This window comes from Mesocricetus auratus, unplaced genomic scaffold, assembly GCF_017639785.1.
Source record: "Mesocricetus auratus isolate SY011 unplaced genomic scaffold, BCM_Maur_2.0 Super-Scaffold_100008, whole genome shotgun sequence".
NCBI lineage: Eukaryota > Metazoa > Chordata > Mammalia > Rodentia > Cricetidae > Mesocricetus > Mesocricetus auratus.
In genome coordinates, this window is record NW_024429192.1 from 83,118,923 (window position 1) to 83,138,316 (window position 19,394).

At 48.9% G+C, this 19,394-nt stretch overlaps 1 protein-coding gene across 6 annotated transcripts in view; it reads right to left on the reverse strand.

Moving 5' to 3' along the window:
- Smurf1 (SMAD specific E3 ubiquitin protein ligase 1) overlaps positions 1–14,015 on the reverse strand; it is an 88,492-nt gene extending 74,477 nt beyond the window's left edge. For 4 of the 6 annotated variants that reach the window (XM_040751329.1, XM_040751331.1, XM_040751330.1 and 1 more), the window contains exon 1: positions 5,356–5,569. In XM_040751329.1, coding sequence (XP_040607263.1) covers positions 5,356–5,554 — 199 coding nt within the window. In that variant the 5' untranslated portion in view covers positions 5,555–5,569. Of the gene's footprint in view, positions 1–5,355; positions 5,766–13,685 lie in introns of those variants that run through there. The other 2 variants (XM_040751332.1, XM_040751327.1) reach the window with 2 other exon arrangements.
- Between the last annotated feature and the right edge of the window lie 5,379 nt (positions 14,016–19,394).

Sequence of the window (19,394 nt, forward strand, 5' to 3'; positions counted from 1 at the left end):
CCCTAAGCAGTCACAGCTGAAGTAGGGAGGGAATGGGGAGCCACAGGCCAGGCAGGGTCTCCCTGGGGTGGTGACCATGAGCTGAGCTTTGAGGGACAAGAAGTCACAGGAAAGTGTCGGGGGAGAGCAGTGCTGCCACCCCACAGCAACCCCCAGAGTAATGCTTGTAAAAGCTGAAGCTGCAGCCGGCTTGCCACATTTCAGGAGACCTCTGCAGAGGCTTGATTGTATTCTGAGTGGGACACCACTGGAGAGCTTTCAGAAGGAAATAGCACGATCTGATCCATGCCACAGGAAACAGGTGACTACGATGCTGGGTTATGAATGGACAGTTGAAGGAGGTGGGCCATGAAGTTCTGTACCAAATCAGTACACACGTAAGACTGCTACACACACACACACACACACACACACACACACACACACACACACACACACACACAGGTCTAACTGGGGAAAATCTGAACTTGTACCAGAGTACATGGTTGAACTGTACCCATGGTAACCATCAATCTCCTGGCTTTTATAAGATGCTGTAGTTACACATTAAAAATAGAGAAGAAAGAGGTTTGGGATTTAGCTCAGGGTAGAGCACTTGCCTAGTAAGCACAAAGCCCTGGGTTTGGTCCTCAGCTCTGGGGAAAAAAAATAGAGAAGAAAGAAGTCTGGGTGTCTGCCCACCTTGTGTGAAGCCCTAGGTTCCATTCCCAGCACTAGGTGTGGTAGCACATGCCTGTTACCCCAGCACTTGAAGGTGGAGGTCATCCCCAGCAATACTGTAAGTTTGAGGCCAATCAGTGCTACACAAAATCCTCTCTCAAAGGAAAGTGGTTGGGGGGAGGCAGAGTAAACAAACAAGGGCCTATAAGATGGCTCAGTAGAGCCGGGCGTTGGTGGCGCACACCTTTAATCCCAGCACTCGGGAGGCAGAGGCAGGTGGATCTCTGTGAGTTTGAGGCCAGCCTGGTCTACAGAGTGAGTTCCAGGACAGCCAGGGCTACACAGAGAAACAGAAAAATAAATCCCTGTCTCAGAAAAAATAAATAAATAGTGGAGCCCACGGAAGGATACACAGGACTTCCCTATAGTTTGTTCCATCCTCCTGTGAAACTGTAATTACTTAAAACTTAAGTCTTTGGACGAAGCCACTTTCTATTTAAGGCCCAGATGGGAAAGGGACTGAAAAGTCACAGCAGAACAATCAGATGATGATTCCAAGCCAGAGCCACTGAAAGGGTTCACTAACGAGAGTAGGGAACACCAGGGATGGCCAGCCGGAACTCTCTCTCACTGTAGAATGGGGGCGGGGGTCCACCGGGCAGCCCCACTCGGAGAAAATGTTTGGCTAAGCACATGCTCACTCTACTCCTATCTAGCAATTCTCTGCCCAGGAGAAACACACAGACGCCCATGCAACAACACAAGGCACAGGTTGGCAACTAGAAAGCACCTGGTCACCTACCAACAGGGAAAGGCAAGTCTCACTTCCAGTACAGTGATGTCCCAGAGTACCGAGCAGTGAAGAGGATGGCCGATCCACAGTGCATGTGTGCACAAATCTCACAATCACGATGCTGAACTGAAGAACAGTGGTGAAAAGGCAGAGTGTGAGCCATCAACATGGAGCCAGGCTGCTCAGTGATCTTAGGGGTGAGGGAAGAGAAGCCGAGAGGTGCAGTATGGGGGTGGGGGGACACTGTGTCAAGTAGTAACTCACTGCTTCCTTCCTTTTCCTCTACTTTTCAAATACATCCAACCACAATTTGGACAGCAGATTTCATTACAATGGTTACTTCTATTATGCCTGTGCTTGAAAGTAAGAATTTAAAAGAACAAGTCTCTATACTGTGTCCAAGTAGCATTCTGTTTCCCAACCCAGACCCAGGTTTCTCCATCACTGCTCACAATCTGAACTGAATATTCTGTGGATAGGGTCTGCAATGGGGGCCACTCAGCAGCTGCCTGGCTTTCAACCCACTACATATTAGAAGCATACACAGAGCCAAGGCAGGAAAAAAACGGTGTGCCAATGCCACCTGGGGCTCCTGGAAAGGCAAAATGCCCTTGCTTGAGAACCAGTGGTTTAGATGCTTGCTTGTTGCACAGCATGTTCAGATTGTAGCACAGGGCTGGGGAATTGGCTCAGGGACGAGCATGGGGACAGGAGTTTGGATTCCCAGAACCCACCCACATAATTGGCAAGAGTGGCTGTTGCCTGTAATCCTGGTGTTTGGAAGGCCGAGACGGGATCCCAGAGCAAATTGGCTAGCTAATATTGGTGAGCTACAGGTTCAGTGACGAACTCTGCCACAGTACATGAAAGTGAAGAGCCACTGAGGAAGACCTCCACACACATACACATATGTACATGCATACATAGATACTCGGAAGCACACCATACAAACTAACTAACTAAAGTACCTACATTAACACACAGACAGACAGGAGTTGCTCTGTTCTCTACGTAGGGGCCAGTGCAACAACACAGAAGTCAAGAGCCCGACTCAGGAGACTTCTGCAAGCAGCGCCTACTTGGCGCTCTGAAGGCTCAAATGCAAGTCTTCCGTCTGACTTCCTGGTGTGGGATGCACTGTCCTGGGCAGCTGCCCTAGTGTGATTCAGTTCAGTTATCAGTCTATGGAGAGTTCCAGTCACACTGGCACAGACCAGTAACCAGCCTCAGCAGACCTGCTGCAGGAGGGGACAGAGCAACAAGGGCAAAGGCCCAACTAGCCAGAATGGACGAGGTAAAGAGTCTCCATCCAGCTCTGCTTAAACCAGTGGAACAAGAATGTTTATACCTCCTTATTATTATTATTAATCTTTATTTTCTGGTGGTCTTCTGCCTCTATGTCCTATGTGCTGAAACTACAGACATGTACTGCCATGCCCAGCTCTAACACAGTGAGGGTAAGTTACATGGTAGCTGATAGTTTTGGTGACAGGAGAGCATCTAAATAAAACAGAGTGAGATGTGGGTGTGTAGGCAGATGATCAAACTTCAACCACAATGGGGGTGCAAGGAGAGCAGAGAATCCAGATAAGGAGCAACGTCAGAGACAGAGGTCCCTGGGTTAATCAGGTATAAGGATAATCTAGAGCAACTAGAGAAATTTAACAAGGTGGAAAATGCAGAATGAGGCTTGATTCCTAGAATCCCCCAGTGAGGGGCTGGGGTATGGCTCAGTGGTAGAGCCCCTGCCTAGAATTTCCTAGTGATGGCCTAGAGTGTGGCTCAGTGGTAGGGCCCCTGCCTAGAATCCCCCAATAAGGAACTGAGGACATGGCTCAGTGGTAGAGTGCTTGTCTAGTATGTCTAAGACTCTAGGTTAGATTCCCAACACAAAAATAAACAGACAAATAAATAAATACCCTTTGACACATGTTAAGCTTAAGACATCTGGCAGGAGTAGCAAGTGATGGCACACACTTGTAATCTAAGCACTCAGATAGTTGAAGCAAGAGAATTTTAAATTCAAGGCCAGCCTAGGCTACATAGTAAAACTGTCTAAAACCAAGAGACAAACAAACAAACAGATGACAAGCATCAAAATCACATTTTCAATCTTGCATAACTGCAGGGAGGAAAAAAAAAAACAGTTTAACCAAACAAAGACTGTTTCAATTTCTGAGTATGGGGCTGGCAGACAGCTCAGCCAATAAAGGTGCTTGCCACCAAATCTGACAATGTGAGTTTAATCTTCAGAACACACATGGTGGGAATAAAGAGCTGACACCCCCAAGTTGTCCTCTGACCTCCACACACATGCCTGTGTGCACATGCACACAAATATGAACGAATCCAATAAATTTCTAAATGCAAGATTAATCTTCTCTAAGGCCTAAGAAGAGTTACACTAATGTCATAAATAACGTGGCCCTTTTTCTATGCATGACCACTGATTATTCTGAGCAGAGCAGTATGCTGCAGTCACATGTGTCCCTCAGGTTCTGCATCCTTGCAGGAGGCAGTTCTTCACTCGGGACGGGAAAACATCATTTTTCTCTGTGGTACAATGTGCTTCCAGAGAATGAAATAAATCACATGCTATTTTTTAACCTAGAAATAAAAGTGCACATAGAAAAAGGCTCTCTGTAGTGTAGGCCTCATTCCTCCTCTGGTGTGGTGCTGTCTGCAGCTCCCTGAAAACTGTGGGACACTGTGAGGTGCTGGAACAGACCTGAGGCCAGAGTGTCACCAGCAAGTGACTTGCAATCTGTAATGGGCCTTAACAGACACAGAATGCAACTGAGAGCAACTCTGGATTTTAAACCTAAGATCTAAGAAGTAAGAACAAGTTCAGATGCTCTGTAGGAGCTGCCACTTTCTCTGTTTTTATGGAGTCCAATATTAAAATATCCTTAGGCACTCCTGGCCAGCAAGACAGTGCAGTAGATAAAGACACCTGTTGTCAAGCCTAAGGCTCTGAGTTCAAGCCCCAGGAGCCACATGTGGAAGGAGAGAACTGACTCCCAAAGTTGTTCCCTGACCTCCACACGTGTATCCCTCACACACTAAATATACGTAAAACAAACAAACTCAAGTTCAGCACTGCCATACACTAATTTATAAGTACCATTTAACATGTCACACCTTGCACCTTAGGTGGGAATGCAGAGTATTTCACAAAAGTAAGTCAGAGATGTCCCTGAATAAAGAAATGGTACAATGAGGAGAATTCAGAATTAAGATCCCAGATCCTCAAAGTGCTTATGAGCTACATGAGCGGGGGCTGAGTCTGATGAGAACAACTGAGATTTACTTTAGCAAGCCAGATCGGAGGGAGGATGCCTCAATATCAGAATAAACATATTCAAAAAGAAAAGTTTATCCCAAGTTAAGAACAAGTGCCGCATGTCCCGTTCTGTAGAGCCCCCAGGATACTCCTTGGTGAGGAAATATCCCACAATATGGCCATACGCTTTAAAATACTTCTGGGTCTGGCATGGTGACATCTGCCTTTAATCCCAGCACTCAGGAGGTAGAGGCCAAATCATCTCTGTGGTCTACTCAGTGAGTTCCAGGCCAGCCAGGGTTACACATTGAGACCCCATTTCAAAGACAAAACGAAGGGGAGGGGTATGGAAGAGAAAGAGAAGGGAGGGGGAGAGGATGGAGGAGGGAGATGAGAAAGAAGAAGTGGAAGAGGATAGAACAGGGGCATAAGAACAACAAAGCAGAGCATTGCGTCATGGGCTGGGAATTCACCTCCCTTCTCCCTGTGGCCTGTCCATCCATGTGCCTTACACCCTGTTCCCGCCCCTTTCCAGACTGACCTCTGAATAGAAAACCACGACGTTTACCAGAGAGAAACTGCCCATCCAGCTACTTCACTAGCATTCGTCACTACTTACCATTGATTCTTGGATGCTCTTTTAATAAAACATAAAACCATCGTGCTTGTAAAATCCCAGCAGTGGGCGTGTACGTACAGGTGGAAGCAGGATAAAATCCCAGCAGTGGGCGTGTACGTACAGGTGGAAGCAGGATAAAATCCCAGCAGTGGGCGTGTACGTACAGGTGGAGGCAGGATAATCTAGAGTTCACAGTCATCCTTGGCTGCAGAAAACCTGCCTCCAAACACAGCACACTCAATCATGACCATATCCACCACTGAACTAATTATTCCTGATCATGTGTCCAAGACTTCACCACTAAAGATGATGCTAGAGGCTGGGGAAACGGCTCAATGAGTAAGAGTGTTCGATGTGCAAGCATGAGAACCCAGGACACACAAAGAGCTAGGCACGGCCACACAAGCACCTGAAACCCCAGGGCTGTGGAGGGGGTGGATAGGAGGACCAATGGCAAGCCACCAGTCAAGCTCCTGGCTCAATGAGGGGGACCCTGTCTCAACAGAGTAAGGTGGACAGTGAGGGAATAGGACACATGTCTTCTCCTGGACATGCATCTCTCTCTCTCTCTGTCTCTCTGTCTCTCCGTCTCTCTCTGTGTCTCTCTCTTACACACAATGTTCATTTGGACTCATTGACACTATTGTGGGATGGGAGATGTCATTCTGTAAATCTGTCTCTCTTATTGGTTGTTGAATAAAGCGCTGTTGGCTAATAGGGAAGCAAGATAGGTGGGACTAGGAGTCAAGGAGGATTCTGGGAAAGAGAGGCAGAGAGAGACATGATATAGCCACCAGAGGAGTTAAGAGGTCCAGACCCTTTCTCCAGTAAGAGAAATACTTAGATTAACAACTATGGGTTAAATACTTAAGTCAGAGCTAGCCAGTAAGAAACGAAGCAAATGGCCAACAGCTTCATAATTAATATAGCCTCCTGTGTGTTCATTTGGGACTGATGCAGCTCTAGAACCAAGCTGGCGAGGAAGACTACACTCTACAATTGTGCCTGCAAATTTTCTCAGTACATAGAAAACAATTCAAGTGTTTGTTCCTGGGTATTATTTTCCATGTGTACCAATCAGTTCCATAGCTATCTTCAAGATACAGCATTACTGTTATCATCTATTTAAATGGTTCTCAACCTGTGGGTCACAACCCCTTTGGGAGTCTAAGGACCTTGTCACTAGAGTCACCTAAAACCATCGAAAAACACAAATTTTTACATTAGGATTCATAACAGTAGCAAAATTACAGTTGTAAAGTAATGATGAAAATAATTTTTTGGTTGGGGGTCACCACAACACAAGGAACTGTGTGTATTAAAGGGCTGCAGCATCTGGAAAGTTGAGAACCACTGCTCTATTTGGTCACATAGGAGTAAGAAATAACAGCTGGCTACAGATGCATCTTAGCAGTGGCAGAGCACCTGCCTAGAGTGGCCAAGGCCCTGGGTCCAACCTCCAGCACCAAAGAAAGAAATGAAAGAGAGCCAGGAACATAGCTCATCTGGTAGTAGGCCCACCTAAGCACACTTGAAGCCCTGGGTTTGATAGCCAGCTCTGGTTAGATCAGAACGGTAGCACTAGGCAGCAATCAAGGCATTCAGGAAGTAGAGGGAGAAGCATCCAGAGTTTGAAGCCATCTCAGTTGCATAATGAGCTTGGCACCAGTTAGAAAACTCTTTCTTTCCCTGCAGAGACAAGAACAAACATCTATTCTCACCCCTGACAGAGACACCATAACAAACCAAAGTTCGATTCCACCAAAGTCCAACTTGGGGAAAGCAATGAATTTATTGGGCTTACTTGAAGAGTTTGGGTGAGGGGTTACTTACAGGAGCACAGGTGACCCCAAAGCAGCCCCACCACCCAGTCTCACCCCAGACTGGACAAGACACAGACAAAGCTCCCTCCCTCCTTCCATTAGCCCTCTACACACTATACATTCCAGCCCACCCCAGACCACAAAGCCACACGCGAGGTTAAGTACAGAGTTACCAACAGCAAGCTATGAGGTGCAGGAGGGAATGGCTGAGATCAGGTGAAATTCCAGTGACCCCCGCACAACCCCTCTAGTGAGTGAAGGTCACCAGGCCAGGCCTGGTGTGGGTCTCTGGCAAGTAGTCTTTGATGAAGATAAAGGCCTTTGTGCTCTCCCATACGGGACTCCGTGAGACAGGAAGTGGGGGAGAAAAGAAAGGGAGAGGGGTAGTGATATAACAGTCACCTATGGTCCTGTGTTCACATTACACCTCTTTAATACATAAATAAATCATAACTATTCACTGAAATATTTAGCCCACTTGGGCCAGGCTTTCAGTGGTATTCACAGGGAGATAGCTCCCACTCCAGATATGAAAACAGTCATGAGAAAAGTCTACACATCTCCTTCACTAAGGTACCTCTGGGAACACGGACTGAGACCGAGCTGCAGTCCACAGACAGAAAACACTGGCTGCTAGGCTCCGACCCTAGCAAGATGACATAAGAGCTGAAGACATCTGAACCCAGGAGCCTGGGTTCCTGCTTGGTGACACTTGATGCTGTGGCCACATTCCTCAACCAATCAGAATTCCTGTCAACAGCAATGGAGCTGCCCGCAGCTGGAACTGCAGATGGGGTGTAGCCCCAAAAGCCCATTACTTAAGCCTTGTATTAAGACAATAAAGAGCCCCCACCCACCCCACCCTGTTAGCGCACAAATGTAGAAACAGTTTGCTTTGCTTAAATATCTAAGTGGATTAAGTCGGAGATGCAACAGTAACTCTAAAGTGAGCAGGGGCTGTGTTCTGTCATTTGGAGTGGAGTGACCTCAGGGACTTCAGGGACCTCAGGGACTCTCAGGGAGAGAACAACAAAGAGCACTGGGACTACTTTCTCTAAATAAAACTCACCTACAAAAACACCAACCAGTCAGTGTTTAAATGACTTAGTGACAAAAACAGATTTTTTTTTAAATCCGACATTTGTTTAAAAGAATTTAACTTTCAACATTGTTTTGAAATGACAAAGAATTTGACCCAGGAAAGAATCCTGAAAGTTAGATTTTTCTCAACCAGAAAACCAAGAGCATTGTGAAGATAGGTTTATTTTGCTGGGGTGTGGGCTGAGTCATAATTCGGCTATTTCAACTTTTAACCAGTGCCCCAAGTGTGTTACACAAGTCAGCCTGGTTAACTGACCCTTGTACTAATGCTGAAACCGTACAGTGGTGGTGTCCCTTTCCTTTTTAGTCCTGCAGAAAAGACTGGACAAGTACCAGCCTCCAGGACGTCACTGAGCTCAGAAGATGAAAATTCACGCAAGAGAAGGGAAATGCCAATGATGGCTGCAAAACAAGAAGCACCGATATGTTTGTGTCTGTTCTCCTCTCCCTCCCTCCCTCCCTCCCCCCCCACACACATGCAAAAATTCTAACTTAGGGCCCCACTATCCCGGCGGCGCTAGGCCCAGGGAGGATGTCAAGCAGAAAGAGTCCCTGGCTGGCCAGCAAGCCCAGTGGAATCAGCAGCTCCAGGTTCAGTGAGAGACCCGGTCTCAAAAATAAAGTGGAAACTGAAGAGAACACCAGATGTTGACCTCTGCCCTCCACACACACATGTGCACGCACCACGTGAACCCACCCAAGGAAAGGAAATCTATTTTGATGTGGATGCACAATTACTTAAAAATACAGATGAGAATAGAGTATACGAAAGTATATCCTGCATACACAACTTTTCCTGTGCCTTCCTCAAGTTGAAGATGACCCACCCTAAGGAAAGTGTACTTGCAAGTGAGGAGAGACACCTGTAAGGTAAAAATTAAAGTTCCCCTGGTCTTGGGCTCTCTGCTGGAACAAACTGACAGTCAGTACTCCTAATGGTTCCCTTAATCTTTCTTACAATCCACTGACCTACTCTGGGTCTACTGGGCCACCAAACTATGATTGGCTAAACGAGTAACTATGACTACAACTACTTCACTCTAACGTGCATCATTCAAACGGTGAGATACAAGCAAGGCCTGGCTGTACCTACGCCAACTTGAAAAACGGTCCGGACACAGCACGCCAGATCAATTTCTTCCCTCTACTTGCAATTATAATTTCTCTTCATGGAACACAGTCCTGGCTCCAAGAAAGCAATAAAATACAAGGAGGGTCAGATGAGCTCAAGGTATAAACGCAGGATTGGAAAGATAGTTACAGAGGCTCCAAGTTCGATTCCTACCACTGCCACAGAGGCTCAAAACTGTTAGCTCCAGTCACAGAGGATTTGATATCCTCTTCTGACCTTCAAGGGCTCCAGGCAGGCATATGACATACATACACACATACAGGCAAAATCCTAATATACATAAAGCAACTAAATCTAAAAAGAAAAATTGTTTTAAAAAGGTTAAAAACAGACATTTAAAAAAAACACTGAGGCAACTGATTAGCAGCAGAGAAATTACATTTTTTGAAGTGCAGCATGGAACTCAGTTTCCATTTGTCCAAAGTGCCTGGGGTTCATTTGTGGACCCAAGTGTTCTAAGTAAGTACATGAGGTTCATTTGTGGACCTCACAGGAGCACAGTTCTTACAATGAAATCAAATTCCCAAAGATGTTGCATTCTCTAGTGAATTCTAAGATGTCTACGAGATAATTCTCTCTAATCAGACTACTATATTTTGCACACATCGATGCCCCTAAAACTCATGAAATAGTTCCTACTAAATACCACAAGGACATTCATTAAAATTATATTAACTTTATTTAACACAGAAACTTGGACATTCTTTTCTACTGCAAAGAGCAGCTTTCCAAAGCATTTTGATATGTTGCCCAACAACTTAAAAAAAACCGGGGGGCTCCCATGGGAAGAAAAAGAAAGCATAAATGTAATCAATGCACCAAATTAAGGCTTGACACACATCAAACAAAAGTGCTACCCTTTAACACAAATTTCTGAGTCTGAGTTGAGAACCGAAAGCCCACATGCAGGCCAATGGCAATGGGAAGTAAGTGGTTACACACTGATGATCGTGTAGGAGATCAGATGTTTATTACAGGACTGAAGTCTCATCAAAAAGAGGAAACCGAGACCCTGGAAGGTGACTAATTGGCTGCATATCAACTGCTAGTCTGGCTGATCCAAGTGCCCTGATCTGTCAGGCTCTGTTCTCCAAAGCCAACTGTAGATCCCAAAGTTCTCAACGCTCATAACCACTCCGGTGCCTTCACCTTCTGTGCTGTGTGATGCTCTGTGGTTTCCCCTGCAAGGTTACAACAGCCCTCTTTTTTCTTTTTTTTTTAATTCTGTTCATGTATTCCGGTTTGTGTGTGTTCATGGACACCTGCATAAATGTGCGTGCAGGCCAGAGGTTAACATCAGGCGCTGTTCCTCAGGAGCCATCCATTTGACTTTGAGACTGGGTCTCTTACCAGTACCTACTGAGGCTCCAGCTACCATGGCCAGCCTCGTTCAATTTCTAAGTGGGTGCTGGGGGTCCAGCTCAAGTCCTTATGCTTGCCAGTCAAGCACTTTCCTGACTGAGCCGTGGCCACAAACCCAATAGATCCCATTTTTAAAGTCATTTTCCCCAAATACAAATACATACTAAATGCTGAAACTCCATAACAATACTTAACTTTACAGAGATTGCTACCCAGCCATTCTCATTTCCTGTAACAGCATAAAGATGAAGACAAAACCTACCTCATCTTCAATAAAATGGCTGGCTCCAAGCTTTTCACATAACTGTCACCACGTATCGCCAAACCCCCCCAATCCTACGAGCACACTCACAGCTGCTTTCAGACCAACTGATGACACCCATCCCTGGTCCTTCCCCATCAAAGGCCACCTAAAAACTCTGAAGCTTCCTAAGTCTTCAACACCAAAATCGGCCCGTGAAAGCCTCCTTTTGCCAGCTCTCTAGGATTTGCTAATAAACACCTGACAGAAACTAGGTGATTAGGGTTTCCAAGCCACTGATCTCATTTCTAGTAAAACCCCCCAAGTCCATCACTTTAACAGGAAGGCTGAAACCATGTGAATTATCACTAAAATCAGGGCTCAGTGTCGGTGAGCAAACTTTCCTAAGGATGACTGGCAAAGAACCTAACTTTCTAAAAGTAACAGCCAACACAGTGCCATACACTACACCCATCCAGTGAGAGTTCCCTCCAGTCACCTGCTATCTGTCCAGAGGCAAACGTGTCCAACAAGACCAGGGTCTGGGTTCTAGTTCAAAAATCATTATCTGGCCTGACATCGCCAGAGAAAAAAATGTTAATCTTTTCTTAAACAGAACACTTATCAGCTACAAACTTTTCAAGAACACAGTCACAGACCTTACCCAAAGGCTCAGTCTGGAAGGACAAGCAGAGCATCTTAGTTTTGACCACACTGCCTCAGAACAGAAAAATCCAGGGAAATCCCTGCAAGGCCTCAGACTTAATGTTGTATTTCCTTTTCTGAGCTGGAAAGCCCAGAGCAGGCCCTGGGCCAGCCCTGCATCCAGCCTTAGAGATGGATTCAAACTGGTAAGGTCGTTGCAGGGAAAGGAGAGGGAGAAAGGAAGAGGAGACCAGGGACAGTGGTCCAGACTCTGGACCCACGAAGTGGGGCAGCTGTGACAGCGAGCTCCCCTCTCCCTGTATGCAAACGATCCTGTTGCTGTCAGAACCACAGCAAGCTTGGCGCTCACCCTTGAAGGTGGCACTACAGAGCACCTAGGAACCCCAAACATTCCTCTGAAGACCCCGAGTGGAACAAGGAGCCTGCGCTGGAGCAGCTGCCACAGCTCGGCTTGTGTGGGAGGGGGGGATCGCGCCACAACAAGGACTCAAGGATGAGATACTGAGGGGGATGGTGGTGAAGGCACTGCAGAGGAGGAAGGAACCCAAGCCGGGGACTCTGCAGTGCTAAGTGGCCAGGCCTCAGGGAGAACGGAAGTGGACTAGACTGGAGAGGTCTGGACTATTGAGGATGTGGGGGGAGTGAGAACAAGACTGGGAGACAGACGTTTGGTCCCAGACAGGCTTGAGGAATTTGCGACTGAAGGGTGGGGGCTGTAAGACAGAAGCGAGGGGGCGGGACTGAAAGATAAGCGAGGGCGGGATCAGACAGAGACAAGGGGCGGGGCTTGGAACAGCGGAGGGGGCGGGGCCAAGAGGGGTGATGGAGATGAGGAGGGGGTGTGGAGGTAGGAGAGTAGAGAAGAGAGAAGAAGCAAAGCAGGCCGGTAGGGGGTGCGCTCCTGGGGGTACCAGGAAGGAGAAGTGAGAAGGCAAACGACAGGTCAGGGAAGAGAGTGGTGAAGAGAAGCTACAAGGGGAAAAGACAGCAGACAGGTGGGAGGGTAGTGAGGCGTGGGACTATAGGGGGAGAGCACGTAGGAGGATGGTGAGTGGAGAAATGGATGATGACAAGCTGACGTGAGGGTGGGAAGAGCAAAAGGAGGTGCAGCGAGGGGGCAGGACCTACGTGAAGTTGAAAGTAGGTGTGGGGCTGAGGGAGCTTGGCACAAAGCCTGGAGAAGAGCAGGTGCCTGGGGAGGGGTCTAGAGAAGGGCACAAGAGGGCGAGTGGGGGGCTCCGAGGAGCGGAACCTCTATGCAACTGAGGGTAGGTGTGGGGCAGAAAGGAGAGCTAGGGGATGGGCCTGGAGAGGGGAACTTGGGGGCGGGACCTGATGCAGAGGGGTAAGGTTAGGGGCAGAGGGAGGCAGCTAGGGGGCGGAGCCCATATGCAACTGGATAGGTGTGGGCAGAGACTGAACGGTGAGGGGGGGGACCTGATAAAGAGGGAGGAGCCAGAGGCAGGACCTACAGAGGATCAGCCGGGTAGAGAGGAGTGGAACCCAACAGAAGGATGAACAGTAAGCAGGGCTTGAAGCAGAAAAAGCCAGCTATCTGGGCCTGCAGAGCAGTCCGCAGGCGGGGAATAAAGCAGAGGGAGGAGCCAGAGGGCGGGCCGCCAAGGCGACAAAGTAAAGGGGTGGATCCTGCGCGGGGGAGGGGGCGGGAGTCTGCAGAACAGTCGAGGGCTGAACCTGGTTAGGGAAGGGGGAGGGTCTGCGGATCAATAGGGGCGGGGCTTTATGCAGAGAAGGCGGGGCTGCTGCAGAGGGGCGGGGCCTGTTGGACCGGGGGCGGGGCCTGATGCAGAGGGAGGGGATTGGGCGGCGGGGGCGGCGCCTGCAGAGCAGCCGGGGGGCGGGGCCGGGAGAGGGAGCGAGGGGCGCACGCCGTGGGGGGTGCGGCGGTCCCGGGATAACGGCCGGTGCAGGGGGGGTTGGGGGGAGTCCGCGAGGTCCCTGGGACCGCCTGGGGGCGCGAGGGCCGCGGCCCTGTAGTGCCTACCTGTCAGACGGATCTTGATGCTGGAACCGTTTCTACGCGTCCCGGGGTTCGACATCTCCCGCCAGCGGCCGGCCGGCCTTGGATCCAGCGCCGCCGCCCCCCAGCCCGGCCCGGCCCGGCCCCGCCGCCGCCTCAAGGTTACGGCCACGGGCTGGGCGCCGGGGTCCGAGCCGGGACGCCGAGTGAGCAGCACAGGCGTCGGGACGGGAACCACGGGCTAGAGCCGCAGGACCGAGCGCTCGGCTGCGCCGCCGCCCGGAGCCGCCCCTGGCTGGCCCAGCCCGGAGCTGCCGCGCTCGCAGCCGGACGCCCGCCGCCCTCGCTGCTTCCGCCGCCGCCTCCCGAGCTGCGCGCGCCCGTCGCCGTGCCGGCCCGGCCCTGCGCGGCCCCGCGCTTGCGTGCGTGCGCGCGCCCGAAGAGCACGGCGCTACGCCGACCGCGCTGGTCCTGGGCGCGCACGTGAAGGTTCTGGGAGCTGCAAGATTCCTGCAGCCCGTGGGGATTCTTGAAACAGACATCCCGCACGCGGAGCAATTCTTAGCCACAATCTCGGAACGAACTGATTTGCTTCTGCAACGATTCAGGGAATCGAATTATTTTTCTAGAGTCGGACTTTTTCCTGATGGAAGCCAGAGGATTGTGTGAAACCCCAAGCACCTTGCGCGCGTGCGCCCACGGGCACGCGGTGTCATTTTTGAGGAAATAGTGTTTAGATCCTGCAAGTTCCAGGAGAAGACTTTCCACAATGATCGAGTTGTCGGGTGTGCCCTGTGCAACTGGTGTATTCGATTGGCAAAGTGGTAAACCCGCAGGAAGTGAGGCATATGGACCAGCTAAACTAGATGTAAACTGGAGAAGTGGTGGTTTTGGGGTTAGGGACCTGCATGCAATTAAACTAACCTAGGAAAGTAAGCAGTGGGATTTGTGATTGCCTGCCTTCAGATGGAACACACACACCCCGCGCGCGTGTGCGCCCCCAGAGTGGCAGGCAGGTAAAAAAGTAAAAGCTGTATTTTCCCCAGTAAGCAAACCCATCTCTATGGTAACACATTCTAGAGAGGAAATAAAACGTTCTTGAAAAGGCCGGGTATGTTTACCAAACTCACATCTGGCACGAACCTAATTCGTTTCATAGACAGACTTTATGTGGCTTCCTTAACCAGGTTACCCACAGCATTTGGCCACCCTCTTTGGAGACAGAGGCTCAGCTGTAGCCCAAGCTGGCCTTGAACCTGTGATCCTCCTGCCTCAGCCTCCTGAGTGCTGTGATTACACAGGCCTGTACCACAACCCACCTGGCCTTGCCCTGATGGTTTGTCTCTATGACCCTGTGCAGCTCAGAGTTTTGAATAGCTGTAGTGAATTCTCTAAGAATAGGAACAGTATATGAGCAACAGTCAATCCAGATGCTAGCTCTGTCTCCTTTTCTAAGCAGCTGTCACTAAGATTGAGACCCATTTAAGAGTCTTTGATGAGGGTTGGTATGATAGATCCATTGATAAAGTATTTGTTGTACAAGCATGAAAAACAGTCTTCTGGAGGTTTTAGACATTTTTTAATCTACATATGAGTGTTTTGCATGTGTACTTTTTTGTACATCAGAGGGTGCTGGATCTAAAACTGGTGGTTGTAAGCTACCATGTGGCTACTGGGAACTAAATTCAGGTCCTCTGGAAGAGCAACATACACATATATATGTATGTATGTATGTATGTATGTGTGTATATATGTACATATATATCTTTATGTGCATTAGTGTTTAGACTATATAACTGTGTCAGAGCCCCTGGAACAGTAGTTACAAACACTTGTGAGCTGCCATGTGGATGTTGGGAATTGAATCTGGGTCCTCTAGAACAGCCCCACAGTCAGTGCTCTTAACTATTCAACATCTCTCCAACGTCAAGGACAAGGTGTGCTGGTGAATTTGAATGATCCTATCCATGTAGAGGCAAAGACAGGAGGATCTCTGGGGCTTATTGGCTAGCTAGCCTCAGTGACCTGGGGAGCCCCCATGGTAGCACATGCCAGAGACTGTCTCAAGGAAAAAAAGAAGGTGGGGGATCACATACATACATACACACACACACACACACACACACACACACGCACGCACGCACGCACGCACGCACGCACGCACGCACACACAGAGTCCAATGGCCCAAGTAACCCTCTTTCTTCTGGCAACATGGTCAGTATTCTGCCATGTACAGAATATTCATTCCCTCCTCATACCAATCTCTCTCTCTCTCTCTCTCTCTCTCTCTCTCTCTCTCTCTCTCTCTCTCTCTCTCTCTCTCTCTCTCTCTCTCTCTCTCTAGTTCCCCTCCCCAGAGGCCTCCCTCTTTCCTTCTCTGTGGCTCTCTCTCCCCTCCCAGCCCCCTGAACCTCTCTTCTTGCCTGTCTGTCATTCTGTCTCCTCAATCTTACCTCCTTCCTCCCTCCTCTCTCCCTACCCCCACCCCTGTGTACTTCCCTCCTTTCGAAGTCTCTCCCCACCCCCTGGCTCCCACACCCATCTCAGCTCACAGGCATTTTGTCTTTTCTCTAGCTGTTCCTGACCCAGGAATCTCAGATTGTTCCACCTCCTTGTTTTCTACTTGCCCGGGTGCCTGGACCTTTCTTTGCCTGATTATCTCAAGCCCTGAGTCACAGCTGTGCCTCCTGGAGGCCTTTCCCCTCTCTGCTCGTTAACCCGGAGCCAGCTCGAGCTGACTTTAGTTAGAGAATCCTAACAGTGCCCTGCCATACCCTGCTTCAAAGAGAAGACTGCCCTCCGTGGAAATTAGGGAACATCTTTGTTTGTTGTACATGTGTCTCTGTATGCTGCTACACATATGTACACACACATCTGGAAGATGCAGTCAGACATTCACTGACTGTCTTTCCCAATCACTCCCCACCTCAATTCTCAGACAATCTCTCACTGAACCTGAAACTTAGTGATTCACCTCGACAAACTGGCCAGCAAGCCCCAAAGGCCCTTATCTCTACCCTCCCTCCACAGGAATTCCAGATGTGGACTGCCACACCAGGGTTCCCTCCACAGGAGTTCCAGATGTGGACTGCCACACCAGGGTTCCCTCCACAGGAGTTCCAGATGTGGACTGCCACACCAGGGTTCCCTCCACAGGAGTTCCAGATGTGGACTGCCACACCAGGGTTCCCTCCACAGGAGTTCCAGATGTGGACTGCCACACCAGGGTTCCCTCCACAGGAGTTCCAGATGTGGACTGCCACACCAGGGTTCCCTCCACAGGAGTTCCAGATGTGGACTGCCACACCAGGGTTCCCTCCACAGGAGTTCCAGATGTGGACTGCCACACCAGGGTTCCCTCCACAGGAGTTCCAGATGTGGACTGCCACACCAGGGTTTCCCGAAGGTGCCTGGAATCCTCATGCTTGCGAGGCAAGCAATCTACTGACTGAAGTATCTCCCCTTCCTTCTTGTCGTTCAGACAAGATCTCATGTAGCCTCAACGGGCCTAGAACTCAGTATGCAGCTGAAGATGATCTCAAACTATTCATCTTCCTGCCTCCACCTCCTGAGTGTGGGGAATACAAAACTACACCATCAGGCCTGGTTTCATGCACTCCTGGGGTTCCTTCATGCTAGGCAAGCTCCCTACCCATTGAGCCACACCCTCAGCCCCACCCTACCTTTTGTTGTTGTTGTTTGGTTTTTCAAGACAGGGTTTCTCTGTGTAGCCCTGGCTGTCCTGGAACTCACTCTGTAGACCAGGCTGGCCTCAAACTCACAGAGATCCACCTGCCACTGCCCAAGTTCGAGGCCAGCCAAGACTACATGAGATCCCAATGGAAAACAAAACAAAAAGTTTGGGAGATGGATCAGTTGGCAAAGTGCTTCCCACAGAACAAAAGAGGACGAAGAGCGAGCCAGACGCAGCAGCGAATAGCTGCTACCATCCCAGCACTGGGGTAGCAGACTAGAGGATCCCTTGGGCTGGCTGGCCAGTCAGGCTAGCTCAATCAGTGAGGTCCAGTTCAATGAAAGACCCTGCCTCCAGAAACAAGGTGGGACCCTACAAGGTGGCTCAGCAGGTAAAAGAGCCTGGCCGTTCTGAGTTTGAACTCTGGGGTCCACACTGTGGAACGAGAGAACCGACTCCCACAAGATGTCTATGACCTCCACTAATGCCCAGCTGAAGCCTTGACCCTTCATTTATTTATCCTGTTCTTCCAACAGGCCTTTGGGACCTTCCTCTAAATGACTCCTAAACTAAATGTTATCAATAAGTGAGCTTTCATAATGTTTTAGAGACAGCCTCAAATAGCACAGGCTGACCTTGAATTTGCTATGTAGCCAGGGATGATCTCAAACATTGCTCCATTCTGGGATCACAGGAATGCACCACCAAGCCACACCAGACCTATCTTCCTACTAAGATCTGAAACACTGACCTTTACCCCAGTTGTGGAAAAGTAGAAACAAATAGAGATAATGTGACACAGATCCCCCTTCCCCAGAAGGAGTGAGAGCTGTGCCTCCTACCAAAGGCATGAATATAAACCCATTAAGTTAATTTGTTTGTTAATGGTTTGTGGGAGGGCAGGATGTGATCTAGTTATTGCTGCTCTTTCTGCCTGGGGAACACCATCGTTTTAAGGATAGATAGGTCTCAGCTAGTTTCATCCACTTGTCCTGATGTACATCGTAGCAATGTAGCAGGCAAACTAACCCCAGCCTTCTCTCCGCCTCCCATCTGCCTAGGATCTCCCTAAGTCAGCAGTTCTCAACCTGTGGGGGTGGAACAACCCTTTCACAGGGGTCGCCTAAGACCATTGGAAAATGCAGGTATTTACATTATGATTCATAACAGTAGCAAAATCACAGTTATAAAGTAGCAATGAAAATAAGTTTATGGTTGGGGTCACCACAACATGAGGAACTGTATTAAAGTGTCACAGCATTAGGAAGGTTAGGAACCACTGCTTTGAGTGAACGGATCTCAGTTTCTAACAGCCTATGGGTCCATGAGATGATTAAGCAGGTAAAAGCGTTTGCCTCCAAGTTCACCAAGATGACCTAAGTTCAATCCCCAGGACCCACACAGTGGAAGGAGGGGACCAGCTCCTTAATGTTGTATTCTAACCTACACACACACACACACACACCTTGGCACATGAATGTCCACACCTATATACACACAGGAAGATAAATATGATTTACAATTTTTCAAAATGTCAATTTCTTTCTTCCCAAGAACTATATTTAAGAAATTGCAGCCGGGCGTTGGTGGCGCACGCCTTTAATCCCAGCACTCGGGAGGCAGAGGCAGGCGGATCTCTGTGAGTTCGAGGCCAGGCTGGACTGACAGCCTCCAAAACAGAGAAACCCTGTCTTGTAAAACCAAAAAAAAAATTTGCAATAGTATCTTTTTTTTATTTTATTATTTTTTGGTCCCCCCCCCCCCCAAGGCAGGGTTTCTCTGTGGCTTTGGAGGCTGTCCTGGAACTAGCTCTTGTACACCAGGCTGGTTTATATGCAACTATTATTAACATTGTTTCATTGTTCTTTTCTGTTATTCAGCAGGCTATTGACAAATGCTTATAGCAATACCCTTTGTATGGGCAAGGCACTACTTGGCAAGGAATCTTAAGGCACCTGGTTGCTGGGCTGAGAGATGGCTCAGTGGTTAAGAGCAGTGGCTACTCTTCCACAACTGTCTGTAACTCTAGTCCGAGGGG